Below are 22,336 nucleotides of genomic sequence, written 5' to 3' on the forward strand. Positions count from 1 at the left end.
AAAATAAAAACAAAAACAAAAAACACGGATTACATATAACCAATCCAAGACAGAACCTGATCTTTTAAGATTTGTTTTTGACAACTTCTGTTGAATAATTAAGATAGAGGTGGTTTACTTTTGAAGTGTTCATCAGTGAGTACATTGTGGGTCCACGTACTTAAAGAAGAAGCCCCCCCCCCCCCCCCCCCCCCCCCAACAAGGGGGGCAAAGAAAAAACAAACTAACAATAACAAGCTGAATTTCCACCTGAATTTGTGGGTGTGTCTTCATTTCACTAACCTCCTCGTTCAGACAGTCTTCTCTTTTGAGACGGTGCGTGTCGTCACAATGATTTATGACTTTAATAAAACTGTGTGTTTGCGCGTGTGTGTGCATGTGTGTGCAGCTCAGGGCCACACTGTCCTTTACAATCACTCCACACGCTCTCATTTCACCACCTCTCTCTCCTCCCTCTATGGCTGACAGTAGCTGTGAACATGCCCATGAATGTGTGCGTGTGCGCGCGCGTGCCCGTGCGCATGCCCTTGACTGGCGACCTTGAGTGAGGCCGTCGTTCTCGCTGCCACTTTTCTTCATTTTCCAACTTGCCTTGATGCTCCCTGAAGGGACGCAGGGGCAAAAAGTAAATTAACGCTGCGTCTTTTCATATAGTGAGACCGGCTCCTGCGTGTGTGTGTGTGTGAGTGCGTGTGCACGTAAATGTGTGTACAGTCAGTGCATGTGTGAACTAAGCCACTAGTTGGTGAGATCAGCAGAAAACACTCAGTTTGATTAAAAAAAATAAAAGTTGCAGGTTTGGTTGGTTGGTGTTTATCAGTTCTACTGCTATACTAATACTACAACTCAATATTAGCAATACTACCACACATTTCTTCAGCAGCAACTGGGACCTGAGACAAGGTAGAACAAGGGGAACTAATAAACAATTCAAAACAGTGTTAGCAGAAAACCGTCAGGCTTTTGCTAGAAAAAAAAAAAAAAGTGTCAGGAAAAGCCTACTAGAACAGCTGAGTATTTTTGGGTGAATCAGTAACTGGTTAATTCTGAGCACAGACATATTCCAGTTATGAGGGTGTGCACAGTGGTGCACTTTCCCCCCTTTTCCTATTATTATTATTATTATTATTATTATTATTTTATTTTATTGTATTTATTTTTTTTTTAAATTGAGCAGGTTAAAATTCACATTATTGGTGGAAAAAGTTTTGGTATTATTTATCTTGGTCTCACTGGAGAAAAAAAAACCTTTGAACAGAGGTGTGTTGACTTTTTATATTCACTGTAAACACAGAGTTGAACTAATTATAACTATAACTTAGTTTATTGTACTATGTTACATTACTCCCTCTAAATAAAGTTTTGTGACCTAAATGTCTTCAAACCTTTCATCATTTGAGAAGGAGGGGCTAAAACAGTGGTGCAACAAAATAAAAATAAAAAAATAAAAAAATAAAAATATAAATGTAGCTGATTCTAATCTTTGCACAGTTAAGTAGTTAGGTTAATTTACTTTTAATTAGAAACAACATTATTATAAAATGAAGTAAAATATGAAAATTAATATTATAATATCAATGCTGCATAATAAATAAAAATCCAATATATACAAATAATCTTTTAAACACATAATTAAAATTCAGACTATTTCTATCCTAGAGTATGCTTGTTTTCTATTGTGTGTGCACATGAAATAAAAGAAAAGAGTGGTGAGTGTGTTGGCCACATCGCTTATATTTGACTTCATCTATACATAATTAATTTACAGCAACCATAAATAATACTACCACAGTATATACACAAAAACAATGTCATAACAATACATTATGCTTGAGTTTTGTCCATCATAACAACTCATCTAATAAATACTGTCCGTCCTGTGTACACTATATAATAAGCATCACAGATAAGTTTCTAACTATACCCTATTCTCAAAATAAATATGACCCCACTTTATGTGAATAAAAACAACACAGAAATCGTTGGCATTCAAAAAGCAACCTAAGAGGAAGGCCAATACAAGTCTTGTCAGTCAGAGACAGGACGACTGGTGAGTGTTTCAATGAGGCACAGAAATGTGTGGAAGCAGCTAACAGGAAGAAAATCAACTAAAAACGACACTGAAAATATAAATATTACAACACATTAATGAGATCACGTCCAAGGTCCATGCAAATGATTATTTTTTTCGACAAATTAAAAGGTGTCCATGTGGACACCTTGTATGCATTCAGCTTCTATCAGTACACACTATAGAACTGAGTTTATTTAACATTATTATTATTTTTTTTAAACGCCTGTAGACATTGCAACCATTGATTAAGCTCGTGATACCTGACTGGGTGCAGTGTCTTAAAGATGGGTGTCAGTGAAGGTGGCGTGCTCCTTTCTCACACAACTTAAAGACTTGATGGCATCTTCAAAGTCTTCCTCCACGTACTGAAACAACAACAGCAACATCACATTCAGATGAAACAAAAAAAAAAAAACTAATCAGGCTTCTGTCATCTCACCAGTGCCGGTTCCAGAGGGTTGTCCCAGCAGCCCTCTTCCGTTTCCAGAGCCTTCCGGTCAATCAGCTGGTTGAGGCTGTGGTGCAAGGGATGATGGGAGTAGGCCTGGCTCAGGTCCGATTGCCTGGGGACCCTCAGGACGGACATGGGCTTGAATGCAGAGCCACCGCCCACTATCTTGGTGTCTGACAGGCCCTGAAACATTTCGATATTAGTGAGTAATGACTTCATGATTGCGTTGTATGCATAAAGCAGTGTTTCCCCACCGTTATTGGGCCAAGGCACATATTTTAGAAAACTTTCAAGGCACACCACCAAACAAAAATATTTTGCAAATTCCTTTTATTATTCCCATTAATTTCCATAATTTGCCGATAATTCCTGTGGAAATCTCAACTTTGAAAATTCCCGGAATTTTGAATCACTAGCTCAGGCACATTTCAATTATTTTTATGCTATTTGGTTGAATTTTGGTGTTGTTTTCCAGTTTAATTTGTTGGTAAGGTTAGTTTGCCTGTGTTTGAGATGTCCTGTTTTGTTGCTTCAATGCACCTTGCTCCTAATACACAGCTACTTACAGAACTTATTTCACTGCTCTCCAAACTATGGCCCGGGGGCCATTTGCATTACATTTTTTGTGGCCTGTGACATATGCTAAAAATGGCATTTGACTCAGTTCAAATAAAATAAAAACAAAAATGTTTGGAGATGGTCAAAGTAAGAAAGGAGGGTGTCGAAAAATACAGGTGCTATTAAAGGTTACTTTAGTTAACTAAAACTAACGAAATAACTAAAACCTTCAGATGACATTGCTCACATGGTGTTTTTTAAATATTGAGGGCAAGTAATACACATAAAAAAACCCCAAAACAAAACAAAAAAACTAATACCAATACTGATACTAACTAAAATTAAACTAAAACAAAGAATTTATTAAAGAACTAAAACTAAAAAAAAACTAACAGAACCACCCGGAAAACTAATAAAAAAATAACTAAAATTAAAAATTCCAAAACTATAATAACCCTACTGTTATATTACAAATAAAATGGTTTATATACTGTAGCATTTTTCTAAATATGCAAACGCACAAATAAATTATTTGTACAATTTTTAGGACTAAACACAATTTATCTTCATAACATTATGTGGCCCTTGTGTCCTTCTGATTTTTTCTGTATGTGGCCCTGACATAAAAAAGTTTGGACACTCCTGAATTATGTAGTTTACTTTACAATTTACAATTACAATTTGCCTATATTGACTAATATTTCATATTTTTGTTGAATTGCCAAAAGGCGAGTTTACTGACTTAATACAGTTTGTGTAAAATGTTAATGCACATATTTGTTTCCACATGTTCCATCATTTTGTGCTAATTTGTTCTTTAGGCTAGTAGGTTGGTTAATACTATTGATGTTTCTGTTCAATTATTTAACTACTGAATATAGTTGCTTACGTCACATTGACTCATTATTGATGCATGGCCTGGACACTTTGTAATCCTTTTCAGTTTTCAATTATTTGCATATTTTCGTTGTGGTAGGGGTTGGCCCCAGTAGCAGTAAATTCACGATGCACGGTGAAAAAAAAGAAAAAAAAAAACATTATGGAGGAGTTTCGTTAGCTGAAGTCCTCCACATGCTGTACTGTACTTGCAGAGTAAGCCGTCCTTTACAATTACAATTGTGCACATATTGACACACAAAGCATGCACACGCGCACAAAGGTACACAAAGACAGCATGCTCGCGCCGTGGCATAGTACCTCGGTGTACACAGTGTAGCTTTTAAGTGTTACGTTGTTGATCTCAACACAGTCTGCTACAGTGTCAAACTGCAGGGGAGGGAAACAACAAAGTGGACATTTATGGTTACCCCACAGTGGGAGGAGTCTTACTGTGAAGCGATCAGGATGAAGCACAGAGCCGGAATGATGTTTAGAACACATGTCGGGATAAGGCCTCTGAGGGAGGGACACAGAAGGAGGTCACGTGAGAAAGATGCAGCATGATTGCGAGTGAAAGAGGGGCTCATATCAAGACGCGACAAGAAGAGATGTTTGGAATTCAGTAAATGATACAAAACAAGGAAATGGAGGAGAGAACACATTGAAACATGGATAAAATGCTGTCATTTGATGTTGCATGTAAACAGCAGATATGGAAAGCGAACATTTTTTTTTAAATAATGTAACAATACACCCAGATCAGGAGGCACACAAAATATACTAACTAAATTGATCGTCTACATTTTTTGTCATTTATATTCTACATTTAGACTATTAGAATCATTAATAAGAGCAAATATTTTGCATTCTAATCATTAATAAGAGCAAATATTTTGCTCTTAATCAAGGTAAACTCAGGTTAAAATGAAATACAATAAATAGAAAGCATTTTAATTTCTAAATCCAGTCACATTGTCTCCTTTAGCGGTAATTGTTTCTACACCTCCCTCTAGTGGCAATAAGGTAAACAGACTGTTAAAATAATAGTCATTCCAATGCGCAAAAGTTGCAAAAAAAAAATTCCAATAAATCACACAAAAAAAAAAATACCTTCACAATGTCACAACAGAATAAATACAAATCAATACTCTCACTTGCTCAATCACTCACCGTGTATGTCTCTCCTCCAGCCTTCCTGCTCTTCTGAAGCATGACCAGCGGAGGGCGATCTCTGGCTGATGGATTCTTCCTCAAAGCCCTGGGAATGGTGGAAAAAACATTTCCTCTTGTGCTGTAAAAATCTGTCTGTCTGTCTATCTATCTATCTATCTATCCATCCATCCATCCATCCATCCATCCATCCGGCCATCCGGACATCCATCCGGCCATCCATCCATCCATCCATCCATCCATCCACGAATGTATACCTTTGTAGCAGAAGGCCCAACAGGATGGCCAGCAAGAAAAGACCCAGCAGCGCCAACAGCAAAATGAACCACAGCTCAGAATAGACTGGAGCTGTTGACATGCTCACCCCTTCTTTACTGGCGTCCTCAGGGTCAACGGGACCTGCAAGGAGAACACCACACTCATTTGGACAAAATTATCGGGACACTTGCTTAATGCAGGAAGTGAAAACAGAAGAAAATAAGGAGTTGGACTAGCCATTGCAGCTCCACTTTATACAAAATTTTGGCTTATGTCATGTGGAAATTTGGTCCAGAACATTTGTGGGTATTTCAAATGTTTCCTTTTCATATAATGACATTAAACTTGGCATTACAGATGTGTGTGCGCGTGCTACCTAGGCCTGAAGCGGGGCTATATCTGACAGTGGGAGTGGTGGCACTGCCGCTGTCTGTGGTACAAGTCACCTGAAATGACAGCGCTGTGGAGGACAAGGGGAGAAAAAGACAATGTCGTTTGAGAATACTGGTGAATAAAGCCGTTTTTAACAGGTTGGAGAAATGACACACAAGGTTGGACAAATTCTCCTTGCGAAAGCTGAGAAAACATAAACCTCTGTCAATCTGGCAGGAATGCTATTGTTTACAGTGCCTATTTATGGCGGCAAGGTTAAAGGCACAGACATAAAAGCGTATTTTATGTTATTGTTTTGAAGGAGCAACATTCACTGAGTGAAAAGTTGTGGTAATAATGCTCAGTTTGATTGACACTTTAAGAAGGATCTTAATTTAACAATATGTTGATTATTGTTGTTGCAGTTTGCGCTGGTTTTGAACTCTCCAGCTTCAGAGGTGTTTCGAATAATTTTGCCAGAAATGATAACAAACATTAATTAGCTAACTCTTAAAACAACATCTCTGACGGTGTCATTCAAAACGGCATATTTGATAAATCTCTTGTATTATTGGATCTCGTGACATTCTTTGTTTACGCCTCACATGTGAAAAGTGCCCTCACTTTTTTGTGACGTGCGTGGAACATGGAGGTAGCTGTGGAAGCCACTGTAGATCCTGAGCTGGCTCTCTGTCACCGTGTACTCCCTCAGGTAGTCGTTCAGGGAGAAGGAGTCGCTCCAGTCAAGCCAGATGACCGTCAGGTTGCTGCCCACTGACATGGGCGACACATACTGTGGAGCTGTAAAGAGACATGACTCGGTTGCTTTTACATAAACACTAGGGATGGATTTTGAAGTGTCAAAACCTTCACTGAGTGTGACGATGGTGGTCCAGTTGGAGGCGGTGCTGCCCATGTTGTTAAAGCAGGCTACTCGAAGCTCATAGGCAGAATATGGCTGAAGACCTGCAGAAACAGGTTAACAATCGTTTATGCAATATAATGTACTAACGTTCTTAACATTTACTTCCAACAATCTTTTCACTAGAAGTGTACACTAAATTTGCTATATACATGACTGCCCACAATATTAGGTGAAACATGAAATATACGACCATACCAAGTGTTCACAGTAGAATAACTTCAAATCAGCATAGTAACCTGTCACATTGTAGCTGCGCCTCTTGCCAAAGAACTTAATGTCTGCTGGGCCAGTAACACAGGGGGAGCTCACAGGCTGGGGGGGCTGCGGGCAGGCTGTTCTACGATGTAGCTCGCAGCTGCATACATACAGGCGACGTAAGCGGAGGGACAGAGAAATGACATCACTGTTGTGATTCCTGAGCCGTATAGCTTGCATTCAAAACCGCCGTTTACGTTCTCACCTCTCGATGATTCCGTTGGGTTCCAGAGGGTCAAACCAGGCCAGCTGAGCAGAGCGCGAGGTCAGCGTGACGGGACGGGGCGGCGGCTGGCGGGCTGGCGGCGCGGCCAGGGTGCGTAGCTCAACCACGGGTCCCTGGCTACAGCACTACAGTCACAAGTGTATGTATGTCATCACTGTCGAGTGGAAACCTCCTACGTCCAAATGCATTCAATTTCCATTTCCATTTTAAATTCACAGATAGGCCTAGCGGTAAATTTAGGCAGTCCCCACGTGGGTTTACGATTTTTAAACGACTGACCAATCTGAAGTGTTGAAAATGGCTTGCTCTCTGACAGTGCAATTTTAACGACTTAAGACCTGCATTCATCTTTTTTGGGGCTTGCTGAAAAGTGACGATTTTGGAGAGGCAGTGATTCTTCTCAAAGCCAGCGAATTATGGTGTAACGATACTGTACATGTCAAGATTTTTTTTAAATCCCTTATCACTAATCTATTTTATATAGTTGTACATTTTTCAAGCTTTTGTTAAATACGCACTGCATTCAATATACATATATTTGCTCAAACCTTTTCCACTTGTGCACCATCAGTATTACTGTACATTTTCTTAATGACTTTCATAACATCTGTATATATCCTAAATGTACAGTATATAATTTTTCCATACATAAATTTTTGAATTGTTACAATATGTAGATTACTTACCCCCTTTGTCTTTCAATATTCATTACCTAAATTTACAGTTTTTCTACAGTTGTGCTTTTTTTTCTTCTTTTTTTTTTAACCCCTAAAGTTGAGCTACAGTTTTGTTTTTACAATAAGAAAAAAAAAGAAAAAAAAAGAAAAAAAAAAAAGAAAGAAATTAGTGTTTTTCCCATTAAAAAAAAATCCTCATGATGCTGGCCAAATCTGCTAAAACCAGTCATGAGACATCCTTAGTTAAACAGATTATTCAATCAATTCTACCTGTGTCATTAAATAATTAATAAAGATATATAATCAGTTTTAGTTCAATTTGTTTGAGTTTTCTGAAGAAAAAAAAAAGACTTGGGACATTATTTTAGGAAAGTGATGATATGACAAACATCTTGAACCTTGAAAATAAAAACTGAATAGTATAAATGTGTGATTGTTGACAGAGTTCCAGTGTTAGGTTGTGCAAGGGTGCCTATGTTGTGGCCAGGGTGATTACATATTGGTAAAAAAAAACCCATCATATCATATCAATCATATCAATCAGATTTTGCATTATCTAGCAAGATATTTCTATCCATTGACGCCTTTTATCAATCTTGAACCGAATATGCACATTTTTGGTATGTGGTAGAAATCTTGAGTATCTGGAGAAAAGCCATTCAAGCACATACAAACTCCACACATGAAGCCTTCATGAGATTTGAAATCCAAAGCTCAAAACTGTGATGGGGAAGTGCTAACCAATCGGTAAGAGATATTTGAACTATGCAAAATTATGGTTTGACTAACACTGATACCTGATGAGAACTTTCACAATATTTTGGTAAGTCTTTTAAAGGCCTTACTCCCCTGTTCCATGTTATTACCTGATAACAGGTGCAGGCCTCCACTCCGACCCTGTACTGTGTGTAAGGCAGTAAACCATGAAGTGTCTGTTGATGGGATGTTCCCTCCGAGAGCTGTGGGGGAAAAAAAGCAGAACAGAGTTTTTGCGTTCATGCCGCTTTAGGGTTTCAGACTGCCGAGGAAGAAAAGTAGAGGATCGAGAGTCGTTCATCCTTTACCAGAGTGACGTGGTCGTTACGGTCCAGCGAGAAGACGCGGTAAAGGCTGACGACGCCGTTGGGCCGGGCCGGAGGACGCGTTTCCACCACGGCCGTGGTGGCCGAGACGTGCCGTAAAGTGGGCGGAGCGACACCCTCGGGCGGGGCGGGTCCGGTTCTCCCGCCGACCCACGGGCTGGCGGAACGGCCGGCCGAGTTGACTGCCCACAGCTGCCGGTCAACAACGCATTAGGATTTCAGACGCATGTTATCGGCTCTTAATGCAAGCGTCTGTTAATTAGGCGACACGCAACCGGTTATAAGCCAATGTATCGGATCATCCATCAAAACTAGCGTCGGGCGTGAGAGCGAAACCTTTTCACCATGCTAACATATCTGCATGACAATTACTTTTCACCTTCATCAAGGAGTTAGTCACACACGCACATGCACGCACAGTAATCTTATTTGTGTGCTTGTGTTGGCTATAATTAGAAGGTGTACACAGCGCAGGGTCACGCAGGGTGGAGATTTGCATGTGTAAGTCATCTGTAGCCTGTCAGAAGTAGTGCACCAGGCAGATGGATGGGTCTGAGCCGACTTGTTCAAAGTGTTGTTTGTGGCCAGAGACGGCCAGGCTCGGGCGCGTGTGTGCGCAACATGTTAAGAGTTGAATTAACCTCAATAACAGTCAATTAGGGTGTGATCAATCAGCGTGATTGATCTAAGTGACAGCACAGATGGACTGAGAAGTGAGAGGAGGAGGAGGAGGAGGAGGAGGAAGAGGGGCCAAAATATTGGGAACAAAGAACTTGCACACTGAATTGTGCCCCATAGATAAAATTGCTTTTTTATGATTTTGCCATCAAACATTGGGAAGGAAATCAAAACAACAAAAAAGTCCAACATTTTAAAAATCACACTTACAGTATAAACGTAAATGAATTAAAGTCATTGTAGCTGTTGAAACTATAATTGCAGACGGGCATTAACCTTGGAATCTGATATAAACTCAAAATGAGACACATTTGGTTATGAACGCCCAGTAGGGATATCATACTCAATATAAAATGTCATAAAATTTAAATTGGGATCTGGTGTGTTGTGCGATTCTGCTCCCAGGTTCTCCATAAGGATCCACTCCCTTCTCCGCTGAAGTGCATGCAGTCTTTCAACTGGGCTGACGTGACATCCATTATTAAGGCCTTCATCTGATTCATTCACATGTGAATGCACTTTTGCTGATCAAAAAAATAACAATATAAAAATTTAATGATGCATAAATTGGAGGCGAATGTTTTGATTTACATTGCGAGAAAGGTATTCATTTAAAAATGTGCTTGATTGTAGCCATGTATAATTACATTGTGCTTTTCAAATTTTTTTAGGGCAAAATATGGAGAACACTTGACATTTTCTTAGCATTTAAAAGTACAATTTTACTTTTAAAATATAAATAGAGACAACACTATGTGCAGCAGTTTTCTTGGGTGTATGTTAAAGCATGACAACAATTTTTTAATTGAAACATATTTTTACTTATTCAGGTTTTATAAAAGATTTTTTTTGTTTAGTATAATCTTTAACACACATTTGATTACATTTTTTAAATGAGCAATTTCCTGGCTCTGTTGCATATGATCTGTGTAGTGATTATAAAAAAATATTTCGATTCTCTTCATGAAATGACTTCACTGCACTTTTTTATTTAAAACTTGGATCTCCTTCCGAAACGGCCAGCAAATCAAAAAAAGTGCTTTCATAGTTCGCCCAGCAACAACAATGCTCTGAACAAGGCAGCAGGACAGTTAAAACGTCTTGCGTCGCAAGAAGTGATTAAAAAGTTGCTGTCGCGCAGACGTAGCAGCGAGGAAAAAAGTTGCAACGTGAAGCGCGCTAGATCACATTCACCTTGATCCATCTCGGGGTCCTTAAATCATAAACTGACTTGTTACTGCTTCCACTCCTCTCTTGTTCTCTCCTCTCCTATTGGGCCACCGTTTGGCTCGTGAGACACAAAATAAAAATACAACCCGTTTGCCGCCATGGCAACAAACGACTACAGGGAACTTCCCGGCTGAATTTGAGTGCTTTTATTGGCCCGTTGGACCGCAGGCGCCGTACAAGTGCTCTGATAGGCCGGCGGAGCGACTTGGCGGGTGCATCTCGTTGGGGTGAAGGGGCTAAGTTGTGTGAAAGTGGGCAGTAATTAAAACGACGCATAAAACTGTCAATAGGAGCTTATGACCCAGTGTAATTAGCCTAATATGATTTCTCTCTCTGGCAGGGCTAAACTGAGCTGACGTATCGTCCTTGTGTATGACGGAAACACCAAGACAGAGACGGTAACCTGCCGCCAGTAAACACGCTAACGTTGAAGTGGCGACAATTGACAGATGATAACCGCGAATGACGAAACGTAACATCGAAAAAGAGATTTATCGTGTGCGTAACTTCACACACACACACACACACACACACACACACACACACACACACACACACACACACACACACACACACACACACACACACACACACACACACACACACACACACACACACACACACACACACACACACACTCACGTGGAGCACCTCTGTGAGTGCATGTGACCACGGACAACACAAACATAGCAACACTTCGTCCCCCGTTGGAAAATCCCCAGGGGACATGTAGCGGTCACCATTAAAAAGTCTTTCCAATACAAGCGCTGTTACCAAGGGGACAAACGGCTAATTCGATTGGCTGGCCGGTAATCAGGAAGTGGGGTGCTCTGAGGGCGCCGTGATTAATGGCGCCGTTGCCCGCCCGTCATCTCCCAAAGCTCCTCCTCTCCCTCCTTCCTCCTGTCATAAATTAGGACCCTCGTAAATAAAAACGGCACCACAATCAGGCAAACTCAATCAATTACACAGGTTCTCTGGCCTCGGCTCGTACGTCTGACAGGCGGGGATGCTAATGTTATTGTTGCTTCCAAAGGGCTTGCCTGTCAATTAACATATCAAGGCGCAACACAACAGGACCGATGTGAAGCCTTCTATTTACCACCTGTCTGAATACTTGGCACTTGCATGTGTGTGGTTTCCAATGTTTTATGGAGCCAAGTCATGCGTTCAAAATGTGAAAAATCTTACAGGAAACCAAAATAAAGGAGGCAAAAAGTACTGTAAAATCATGTGAATAATACGTTTATAATACGCCCCCGCCAAAATCACCCTTAAAAAAACAACAACCCGTATTTGTGTATAACATGCACAAGTGTCCTAAGTGTCCTATATGACCCTACTTACAGAGTTTGAACACAAAGTTATTTTGTTGTATGAATACCAGCAGGCAGATCAACAGGTAAATTGTACGTTTTGCCATGTAGTGGAAGAGCACTTCGTTTCGTCTGTTACTATATGTCACTGGCATAATTAGCTGAACAAAGGACACATTATTTGCAGTAAATTGAAAAGACCAATTAAGTGTAATTTAATAATTTCCCACTACACTGCAGACCAAGCAACGTGGCTGAACCAGACTGGAATAAACAATCACGAAATAAAAATACCGTTGGCAGCTCACACCCACACAACATTTTTAGTTGCCACATATACAAAGTACTTATTGTATTATGTATATGTATTGAACCACAAACAACATGGCATGATTTTCAAGAAAGAAGCAAACTACCCTAGCTGCTCCACTTTATATTATACTATAACAATATAAAGAAAAGAAACGGGTGAGAAATAAAGCCAAGAATTAATATTTGAGAGCCCGTTGGCAATGATCACCCCAATGATTGACTGCACTTGTGTTTTTCGGAATCAGAGACTCTCCATGCTTCTTTTTTTTTAAGCACAGGTACATATGAAATTATAACTATAGCGAAGTATTGACTGTCATGCGGGACGAATGTGCTGTGGCACAGTTGTTGGAAATCACTGTTGTGGGTAACATATTTGCATTTGTGTGCGAGTGTTTGAGTGCACAAATATAATACAATATACCTGATATTCATAAGTGGTAAACGGCAGGAGCCCTTCATCCTTGCAATTTGTCGATGAGTAATTGTAGACAAGTGCCGTCGCGTCATTTCTGAGGCGATCAGTGGCGGGCTCCAGTCTGCGGTACACCTCGTACCGTGGGCTCCTCCCGTTTGGCTGAGCTGGAGGGGACCAGGTAAGAAGGAAGGTGGTCCTCAGGCCCGTGTGGGTGTCGGGTTGCAGGTCTAACAGTGGCGCCGTCTGTCCAGTGGGGGGAGCCTCCGGCGTGAGGACGGATGACCAATCGCTGGAGGAGCAGCCCAGCTGCGTGCATGCCTCCACCCTCACCTCATACCTGCATGTCATTAAAAAATGTAGTCATCACTCATTTGTGTGAATTAAATATTCCGCCTTATCAGAGATAATATGGTCAGATTTGATGGACACGAGTGGTACGAAATGTTCATAATTGTGAGTGAAGTGCACATTTATTTGCACAAGACTGCACTAAATAAGGTAACCAAATCTAAAAACATCTCTCAGTATGGATGCAGTTTTGTTCTACACGACTGCAAAGTACAACAACGACACGTTTGGGAAAGCCTGAAACACTTTAGGTGTGAGCCTAATGTTTTGCTCAGAATGTATATTGCAACATTAAATACTATATTTTATTGGAGAACGGCTATAAAATCCAACAAAACTAGGAAGGCGTTAATAAAAAAAAAAAAATTAAGCTTGATTCAGCAGTTCTGCATGGTCCACATACTATTCTGCATGAGTAATTTCAATTTGGTATCGTGAAGGGCATTCTGGTCCATGGAATTCTCAGTTTAACTTTGTTGTACTGTGGGGAGCCGTAACTAAAGCAGCTAAAGCGAAAGGGCCTGCTGTAGAGAAATGCAAGACGCCTAAAAGACACACATCATGTGTGAAGTTCATTTGGAAGTACACAATTAACCTGTGTCGATTCCCTAAGAGTATTTTAGTAAAATAAGAAAAAATTGTGCGAAAACCTGCGGTAGGGAGCGAGCCCCTGCAGAGTGGTGCGTCTCTTGGAGAAGACGGCGTCCTTCGGAGTGTACACGGTGCTGTTCACACTCAGCTGGACGGGCTCTCTGTGATATATTGTGTAACTAATAATATCTCCATTAGGACGGGCGGGAATATTCCACTCCACTTTCACCTAGACAGGGTATGAAAACACAGGTCAACACTTGGAGAATTACATTAAACAGAAGGATAAACTCAGTGGCCACTTGATTAGGTACATCAGCAAATGAGGCCCAATACAATAAAAAAATCCTGAAGACATATATATATATATATATATATATACATATATATATATATATATATATATATATATATATATATATATATATATATATATATATATATATATATATATATATATATATATATATATATATATATATGAATGATTCTCTTTATAGAAATATAATTTTTTTGGATCTCATGAGATTGTTAAGGTGCATCTAACGTAGCGGCCACTGAACCAGCGAGTTTGACCCCACCTGACTGGGTCCCAGAGGCGACAAAAAGGGGGGCCCGACACCCGACGGGGCCGCTGGGTGCGTCTTGGCTGAGGCTGCGGGGCTGCTCACCGCTCCTCGGCTGTTGTTGGCCCTGACAAAGTAGCTGTACTCCACGCTGGGCAAAAGAGTGAAGTCGTGGTAATGAGTCTCCGGCCCCACGTAGATTACTTGGCCATCTCTGCGGAGTTCGTAGCCCGTGATGACGCCATTGGGATTCTGTGGTGGTCCCCAGCTTACTTCGACCGACTCGGGACCGGTGACCTTAAGTTTGGAAAGTTGTAGCTTGCATTAAAACTATCGTGCTGTAGATTTCCAGCTTCACATACCTTTAGAGTGGGGACGAGCATATCGAGAGGAGGAGCCTCCTCTGTCACAACTGACGTTGTTGCACTGGCAGTGCATCCGCCATTGGTACACGCCAGCAGCACAAGCTGGTAGGACGTGTGAGGATGAAGGTGTACCAGAACGGTTTTCAGCTTTCCACCTCGATAAGCCTCTTCATTGTTCACCTCGAGCACATATTCAGTCACCTCCCCATTCTGGGTGGCTGGTTTAGTCCAGGAAACGTCCAGACTGCTGGATGTGACCGAGTTCACTGTGGGAGGTTCCACAGTGCCGGGGGGAGCTTCTAACGTGGTAATGTTCGTGTGAGGGCTTGTAGTACAGCCCTCAGATGTGCAGGCTACGATTGAATAGCTAGAAGAAAGGATACGGAAATAAATATTTTTATATCTTGATTTGGATTCAGGGTATTTTTTTTTATTACTGTCCAACTTCTAAATAAGCCTCACCTATAGCTTGCAAAGGGAAGAAGATCCTCATCGGTGTAGCTGAGCACTGTCGGGTCAAAACTAAACGAGAAGCTGATATTGTTTCTGTGGATCCTGTAAGACTGGAGCAAGCCGTTGGGTTCCAGAGGAGGAGTCCATGACACCAAAACTTCACTGGGACGACCCTGAAGGTGAGTCACAGTGGGTGGGGCTAGGCCGCGAGGGGGGGCCTGCCTGGTCGTCACGGTTAACCAGGCGCTCTGGGTGTGGCCGGCGGGGTTGTGAGAACGGACGGCAAACTCATATTGAGTCCAAGGACGCAACCCAGTCACCGTGTAGGAGAAAGTGTCATTTTCTTGTGGGGATGACTCTCGGAACACAACCTGTTTGTGACAATGTGGGTGGTTGACAAAGATGGTAAATGACAAGTTGGTGAAAGAAAGAAATAAAGCAGGTAGCGTATTTCTACATACTTTCTCTCTTTGAGCATCCTCCTCTCTACTTCTTCCCCTCCCCACCTTATCCACACTTCTCCCCAGCAAGTAGTACTCGCCGATGGGCCCGTTCGGCTGAGCGGGAGGTTCCCAGGTGAGCCAAACGTGGTCTGAACCGACGGAAAGGGGTGCGGGAGGGGGCTGCGAGGCAGGTGCAGCGGCAGCAGTGGTGACGCGCTGAGGGGGGCTACACGTGCACCCCGCCGACGTGCAAGCTTCAAGAGTCAGCGTGTACGCCGTCCAAGGCTCCAAGCGCCGAAGCAGGAAGTTGCGCGAGAGCCCGCTGAACTCCAGGTTGCCCTCGCTGTACAAATTGTACATCTGATAGAGAAGAGAAAGCAGAGAGGTTTATCAAAAAGATTGACGAAACTGGTGCAAGTCAACTAGTGTGTTGCCATAGATTTAGAAATTGCAAGGAAACCAGGAGATTCTCTGGCACAAAATCAGTGTGTCAACTATAATTATATTGATAAAAACATTTAAGTTAGATCTAAACAATTGTCATCAACTTGATTCAAAACTATATCATGTATGTTGAGTATGCCTGGTCAATTTGGTTGTCTATTATTATTTAGCAGTATATACCGTGATGACTCCATTTGGAGAACTCGGTGAATCCCAACTGAGCAGCAATGATCTGCCCTGCTCTTTATGCTCCACACTGAAGTTAGCCAGTCCAGCAGGAGAAGCCTCCAGGGTCCTTGTGCCAACCCACTGACTTGACACACTGCCTAAGGGGTTAAAAAAAAATAAAAAAATAAAAAATAAAAATAAAAATAAAACACTTAAAAAAAACAACAAAAAAAACAAAAACGGAATGTTTTTAGTAGGGGTGTCAGGCGATTACATTTTTTTAATCGGAATTAATTGCATGACTTCAATAGTTAACGCAATTAATCAGAAATTTTATATTTGTTCTAAATGTACAATAAAACATGTTTTATAACTTTTCATACTCTTAACATAAGCGGAAAAAATGTTAAATTAATAGAAAGATGGCCGCATCTTTTAGTTATTGATACAGTAATTTTATAATTCTTAAAATTCAGTTAAAATTATAAAATGTACTGTACTGTAAAAAATGATTATGATATTGATTTGTGTAGATGTTATTTTTCTGCCACTAGATGGCATAATCGCATTTGTAAGACGCTGGTGACAGCAGATCAGTGCATTTTTCTTTTCATATTAAAAGCTATTTAATCTTTAACATGAAATAATGTGAAATTCTGCTCATTTTTAAAATTTTGAAATATAACTTGACCAAGTCTCCACAAATATATGCATAATTATTACATTTATGACTGCTAAATTTGGACCTGGATGTGTCTGCTGTGTTGCAACTGGAATTCCCACCAACAGGTTTTCAAAGTAAGGGGCAGTAATTAATCGCACGTTAAATTATCTCAAAATTAATGCACTAATTATGACTCCCCTAGTTTTTAGCAATTTTACAGTCACAAACCTGCGTCATTTACGGCTTCCACTTGTAGCCTATACTCGCTGTAGGGCTCCAGGCCAAAGATGGTTGCTTCGAGGGCTAAACCCTGAAGATGAAAATGGTGAAAAAAACATAAGCAGACTGTCATAGTCATGCAAACAAAGTGCAAATATTTTTGCATACCAAGGAAAGACTGAAACAATGACAAGCTAAAATATCGTGTCATGGGAATTTGCGATATCGACATTACAACATACTGAACGAGGAGGAAGTGGCAGCCACAGACTGGCAGACGGCCGTCCCTTAAGGCTGCGTTCAAAGCCTGCTGAGTGTTTGTATCACACGTGCATCCTCTCTCTCTCAAACAAACAGAAACACAGTGTGTCTGCCAGTAGCTTTAGGCAACGGGACCCGGCCCCAAAATCTGGCACTCACTGCGACAGCGTGTTTGTAACATCATTTACTAATTGATAAGGGACGCATTGTTGTCTGAAGCAGGATGAGATGGTAACACTTAAAACATGTGAGATCGAAAGCAACTTCCGTATGAGAAATCATTTTTCATATGTTCAATCTGTAATTAAAAAAAAAAAAGACAACAACAAACAACTCTCTCCTCAGGCTTCCACATAAACAGATTAACCGTTAGGCCAATTCTATGCGGCGAGGGATCCAAATGGCTCCGATTCAAACGGAATCAAAGGAGAACCCAGACAAATCAGCGTGGCGTGGCACCAAGGATGAAGTGCCTGAACAATGAGCCCAATGCATGTCTCGACTGTCTCCATGTCTGCCAGCCAGCATGTTTGTCATACGCAGCGAAATAGGATTAATAAATCCCTGGACACCGCTAGACGCAAGCTAAATCCTCCTGCAAATCACGCCGCGGAAAAGACAGAGGGAGGAACGTGAAAAGACAAATAAAACAAAGTACATAAGTAATGATATAGAGGGCAGGGAATTAGGCAAGAGTGATGGAAAAAAAGGTAATAGGTGAGTAGGTAAATAACAGGTGAAGCAAATAAAAAAGTGGAGCGACAGACGGAGGGAGGGAGACGGAACGAGTGAGCCGATAAGAGGTGAGAGAGAGATAGATGTTACAAAAGGGAGAGACGGATTAAGTGAGCGCGAATGAGAGATCTCTCCACCTTAAAAGCCAGTGAAATATGTGAGGCATGTGGCCTATAAAGCGCTTAACATATGCACATTGTCAATAGCAGCATCTGGCGCTGGCAGCTTTTATAGGAGCACAGAGACTCTGCTACACGCCTCTAGATGGCAATACATTCAAACACTTTATCGCCGGAACGCACCGCATTAACGGCCTCCTCGCCGCGCGCACGCGCGGGGAAATTGAGCACATCAGCCCGCTAACTGCTCACGCACACACGAGCAGGCTGTAATCAAACGCTTTAACACGGAAGCGCACTGCTATTACATTCCATTAACAGCCCCCTTCATAACAATTTGTCCCCAGCGCACACGGACGCAAACACTTGAAGAAATCAACAAGATGAGGTAACACAAAGTTGGAGGTGGGCAACAGCGACAAGAAAGTAAGCTGATGACGAACGGAACTGTGCTGTGAAGGGCAACACAAAGGAGGTTCACCTCGTTAGAGATTTAATATAGTGCTGCTGCATGTATGCAATTTGCAGTTTCCTGTTGCGTAAACATGTTATAGTGCTATAGTAAACGCTCACTAGTTAGCCATTTGCTGTTCACAAATTCGCTTGTGTTTTACTCAGTGGAAGGAAATTTGCCATGAAACATGTTCTTTCATTGAGAAACATAAACCGGATTGGCAGTTTATGAAAACATAGCTGTGCAAATATTTTTGGAATATTTATGTTTTAAACTTAAAACACATATTGGCAGTTTAGGATTTATCTAGGGATGGACAAGTACTGATAACCGGTATCGTATCTGGCCAATACCAGGCCTTGGTTAAAGATATCACCATCGCGTCAGCCAGTATCAGCTGTTTGCTTGTGGCTACTTCACGATCAGAAACTACCTCTTAGATTTGAGAACAATAGAAAATTAACATTCATTTCTTGCAATTTTAAGAAAAAATGCTGTCATAGGATATATGGGTCTTACATTAAAAGATTCTGTCATTGTTTTTTTTTGTTTGTTTTTTTTGGGGGGCGGGGGGGATTGGGGGGGGGTCAATTTTACATGCGAAAAAGTGGTATCAGTGCTTGGTATCGGTATCAATGACTAGTCGAGTTGATTATTTGTACTGGTATTGGTCTGAAGTTATTTTTTTTTTTTAAATGCTTCACTTTAAATGAGATTTTATTAATTTTAGTGTTAGCTTTAGTTTTCTTTTAAATATATGTAGTGTTTGTTGAGTGCAAGATGAAAAAAATAAAGTATTGTAAAATAAGCTACAATTGTCAAACGACCTTAAAACTTTACTTCTTCTGTACAGACATAGAACACCACCAAAATGAACACATTTAAGACCACCCAAAAAAACTCATGATGTTAAGTGACAATGATGAAAACAAGACAATTTTATTATAATTATAGTTTTGATTAACTCATTCACTGCCATTGACGGGAAAAAAAAACGTCAATTTTTGCTGGGCTGGCAGTGAATCTGTTAAAATATCAAAATATAGTTTTAGTTATTTTTAAAAGCATTTTTTATTTTCTTTCGTTAACAGAAATGTTTTTTTTTTTTTTTTTTTTTTTTTTTTTAATTAAGTTATATTTATATTGTTACTTTTCCTTGATAATAACCTTGCCTGGGACCAGACTCTATTGCCATTATTTTGTATCGGAAATTGTGCTTTGACCAAATGGATTACGGCCAACGAAAGAGGTTCAACAGCATACTATATAATCACATGTATAAAGTGAGTTCCAGTTATGGTAATTATAATCAAAGGTCGCAGGCCAATGTGAAGAAAACCGGACTCCCTTCGGTGTGAGATATGAAAAGAAAGGTTCAGGTTAACCTAAAAATCAATGTGCAAAAGCACATGCATGTGGAAATGACCACAACCTCCAGTTAATCATGACCAAGGCGGGCGATGGGGCGTGGGTTAAAGTGCATTAAGTGTAAAACGAGAGAACATAGAATGGTGGCGCATAAAAAGAAGACTTAAATAAATGTGTGTGCATATAGGCTAAAGTCTAACAAGCCATCATCTGCATGCATCTTGTTTTTGCATTTGTCTCCAAAAGTGCACATCTCTGCGTGTGTATGATATTCAGGTGGAGAGGCATGGTGCAGCCGGGGGGACCAGTGTGTGATACTAATTAAGAGTAACCATGTGTATTTGTCAAAAGAATTATGCTGATTATCTCACAAAAGCCCCAGCACCGGGCCCTGCAGAGACACGGGGACAGAGCAACATTAGCATATGGCCACGCGCTCGCATGTGCGCTCGCTCTTTGTCTCCCTCCCTGACACGCGTGCACAGGTAACAGTCAAGTGAGTGATCATACATGAGAGAGCCGTGTCTAATGAATGGTGAATGTGGACCAACCGGTGGGCCTCGGGTATGTCCCGCTCCACAGGCCACCTCTGCCCTCCCCGCTCCATTATATTAAGTCCCGGAGAGATAACAAAGCACCACGCTGGCCCGCCTCTTCTCATGTGTCGCACGTCACCGTCTGCGTGGCAAAGCGCAGGCACGGATCGCGTCGGACTTGAATTCAACCGCGTCCTGGAGCCGGGTCTATTAGTACAAGCTGTGGCCTGAGCGGTGCTGGGTGAGCTGTAATTGTTTTTGGAGGTTTCTGAGGTGAGCCAGAGCACTGCATGCTGCTCTTTCGTGCCCCATGCCAAGCTGGCAAGCTTTCTACCACACGTGTGCGTACATTTATTTCTGCATGCCTAATTCGATGCTGCTGGAACAATTGCCCCATGTATGTTTGCAAATGCCCTGCATGGGTGTCCCCACTAGTCAGTGTGAGTTAGACAAACTGTGACACACACACACACACATACGACCAGACCCAAAGAGTGCCATTAGGCATGTGTTGGGTTGGTGGCCAGCACGGAGGTAGCGAGGGGCTGCAGGGGTCTGGGCCAGGCATACCCACTTCACACCGACAGCCATGATTAGCTTTGGCGGCTCCCGACCTCGGGAACACCATATTCAGAGTGGACATGCTATTCTGACTCTGTCTGTTTGCTTTTGGCATGTGGTTAAAGACCAGTCAAAGCAAGTCTGGTAAGATAGGAGGGATGGTTTTCCAATATCCACTAAGTCGCATGAAGTAGGTTTAACACAATATGCTACAATATGCTGTAATGCTACCGGGCTTTGGATTTATTCGAATTTCAAAATAAAATATTCCAAGGTTCCAAAACAACGGCATTAGAAAACCATGACTTCGTGTAGAAAATTATTCATTCTAACATTCTGTTAGTCTTAAGACGCTGCAATTAATTATGTTCTCGCAGAATGACTCACCGTTTCCTTGTTGAATGTTGAACAGCGAGAGGCGCTTCGTACATTTCATTTTCTTCGGTAAGAACAAAAATGAAATTTTTACCAATGGCCGTGATTGGTTAAAACAAACGTGTAGAATGACGCATCATCCAATCAGCTCGAATTATTGTCCAGAATGCCCCGCCTTTTCCTGACCAAATTACTGTGGAGAGGTACCAGATGGATATTGCGGAGAACTCCAACTTGAGTGAAGCGCATATCCATCTGGTTATTGCCAGGTTAATGTTTAGTAGTAAGTGCCACAAAAAGCCACACAAACAAAAAATGTGATACACGACTCACACACAAAGGCAAATCATTTTGTACTTGTTGAACAGAAAATTTAAGTGAAATGTTTTTTTTCATTTCCATTTCCAACCAAGGGCAATAACAACAAAGCAGCAATTTGACGGGTTAGGGGTTGTCATAAACTTTTCTTATAACTTGAACATAGAACAAAGAAAATGCAAATGCAAGTTCCGAAATAAAAATTACTCGTAAGATTGAACTACAAAAATCTGCAAAGTGATAATGAGCACAGCCAATGCAATTGGGTTCTTCAATTGCATCATGCAAGACTTTCATGAAACATTATGAAAAATTCTGAAAGTAATTTGACGCCAACTACCTTAAACATATTGGGTCATTCAAAATCCATAGAATTAATTGGTTGTGGACTTTGACTGGCATAGTGGTGACAAGAAACCCCGGTAGACAAAACAGCCCAATACCAAATCCTGGTCATACTCTTGTTT

At 41.1% G+C, this 22,336-nt stretch overlaps 1 protein-coding gene across 1 annotated transcript in view; it reads right to left on the bottom strand.

The window, feature by feature from the left end:
• Nucleotides 1–1,585: 1,585 nt before the first annotated feature.
• The window catches only part of ush2a (Usher syndrome 2A (autosomal recessive, mild)), a 158,258-nt gene continuing 137,507 nt past the window's right edge, over nucleotides 1,586–22,336 (bottom strand). The window contains exons 75-94 of the mRNA XM_077519899.1: nucleotides 17,152–17,233; nucleotides 16,272–16,417; nucleotides 15,666–16,007; nucleotides 15,214–15,575; nucleotides 14,749–15,118; nucleotides 14,402–14,683; nucleotides 13,880–14,049; nucleotides 12,888–13,218; nucleotides 8,910–9,119; nucleotides 8,712–8,804; nucleotides 7,148–7,293; nucleotides 6,924–7,042; nucleotides 6,630–6,728; nucleotides 6,387–6,563; nucleotides 5,767–5,850; nucleotides 5,390–5,531; nucleotides 5,133–5,220; nucleotides 4,413–4,478; nucleotides 2,514–2,708; nucleotides 1,586–2,439 (exon numbers count right to left, since the gene is read on the bottom strand). Of these exons, the coding sequence (XP_077376025.1) occupies nucleotides 2,353–2,439; nucleotides 2,514–2,708; nucleotides 4,413–4,478; nucleotides 5,133–5,220; nucleotides 5,390–5,531; nucleotides 5,767–5,850; nucleotides 6,387–6,563; nucleotides 6,630–6,728; nucleotides 6,924–7,042; nucleotides 7,148–7,293; nucleotides 8,712–8,804; nucleotides 8,910–9,119; nucleotides 12,888–13,218; nucleotides 13,880–14,049; nucleotides 14,402–14,683; nucleotides 14,749–15,118; nucleotides 15,214–15,575; nucleotides 15,666–16,007; nucleotides 16,272–16,417; nucleotides 17,152–17,233 (3,591 nt within the window). The 3' untranslated portion in view covers nucleotides 1,586–2,352. The remainder of the gene's footprint in view (nucleotides 2,440–2,513; nucleotides 2,709–4,412; nucleotides 4,479–5,132; nucleotides 5,221–5,389; nucleotides 5,532–5,766; nucleotides 5,851–6,386; nucleotides 6,564–6,629; nucleotides 6,729–6,923; nucleotides 7,043–7,147; nucleotides 7,294–8,711; nucleotides 8,805–8,909; nucleotides 9,120–12,887; nucleotides 13,219–13,879; nucleotides 14,050–14,401; nucleotides 14,684–14,748; nucleotides 15,119–15,213; nucleotides 15,576–15,665; nucleotides 16,008–16,271; nucleotides 16,418–17,151; nucleotides 17,234–22,336) is intronic.

Source organism: Festucalex cinctus, chromosome 4 (assembly GCF_051991245.1).
Source record: "Festucalex cinctus isolate MCC-2025b chromosome 4, RoL_Fcin_1.0, whole genome shotgun sequence".
Taxonomy (NCBI): domain Eukaryota; kingdom Metazoa; phylum Chordata; class Actinopteri; order Syngnathiformes; family Syngnathidae; genus Festucalex; species Festucalex cinctus.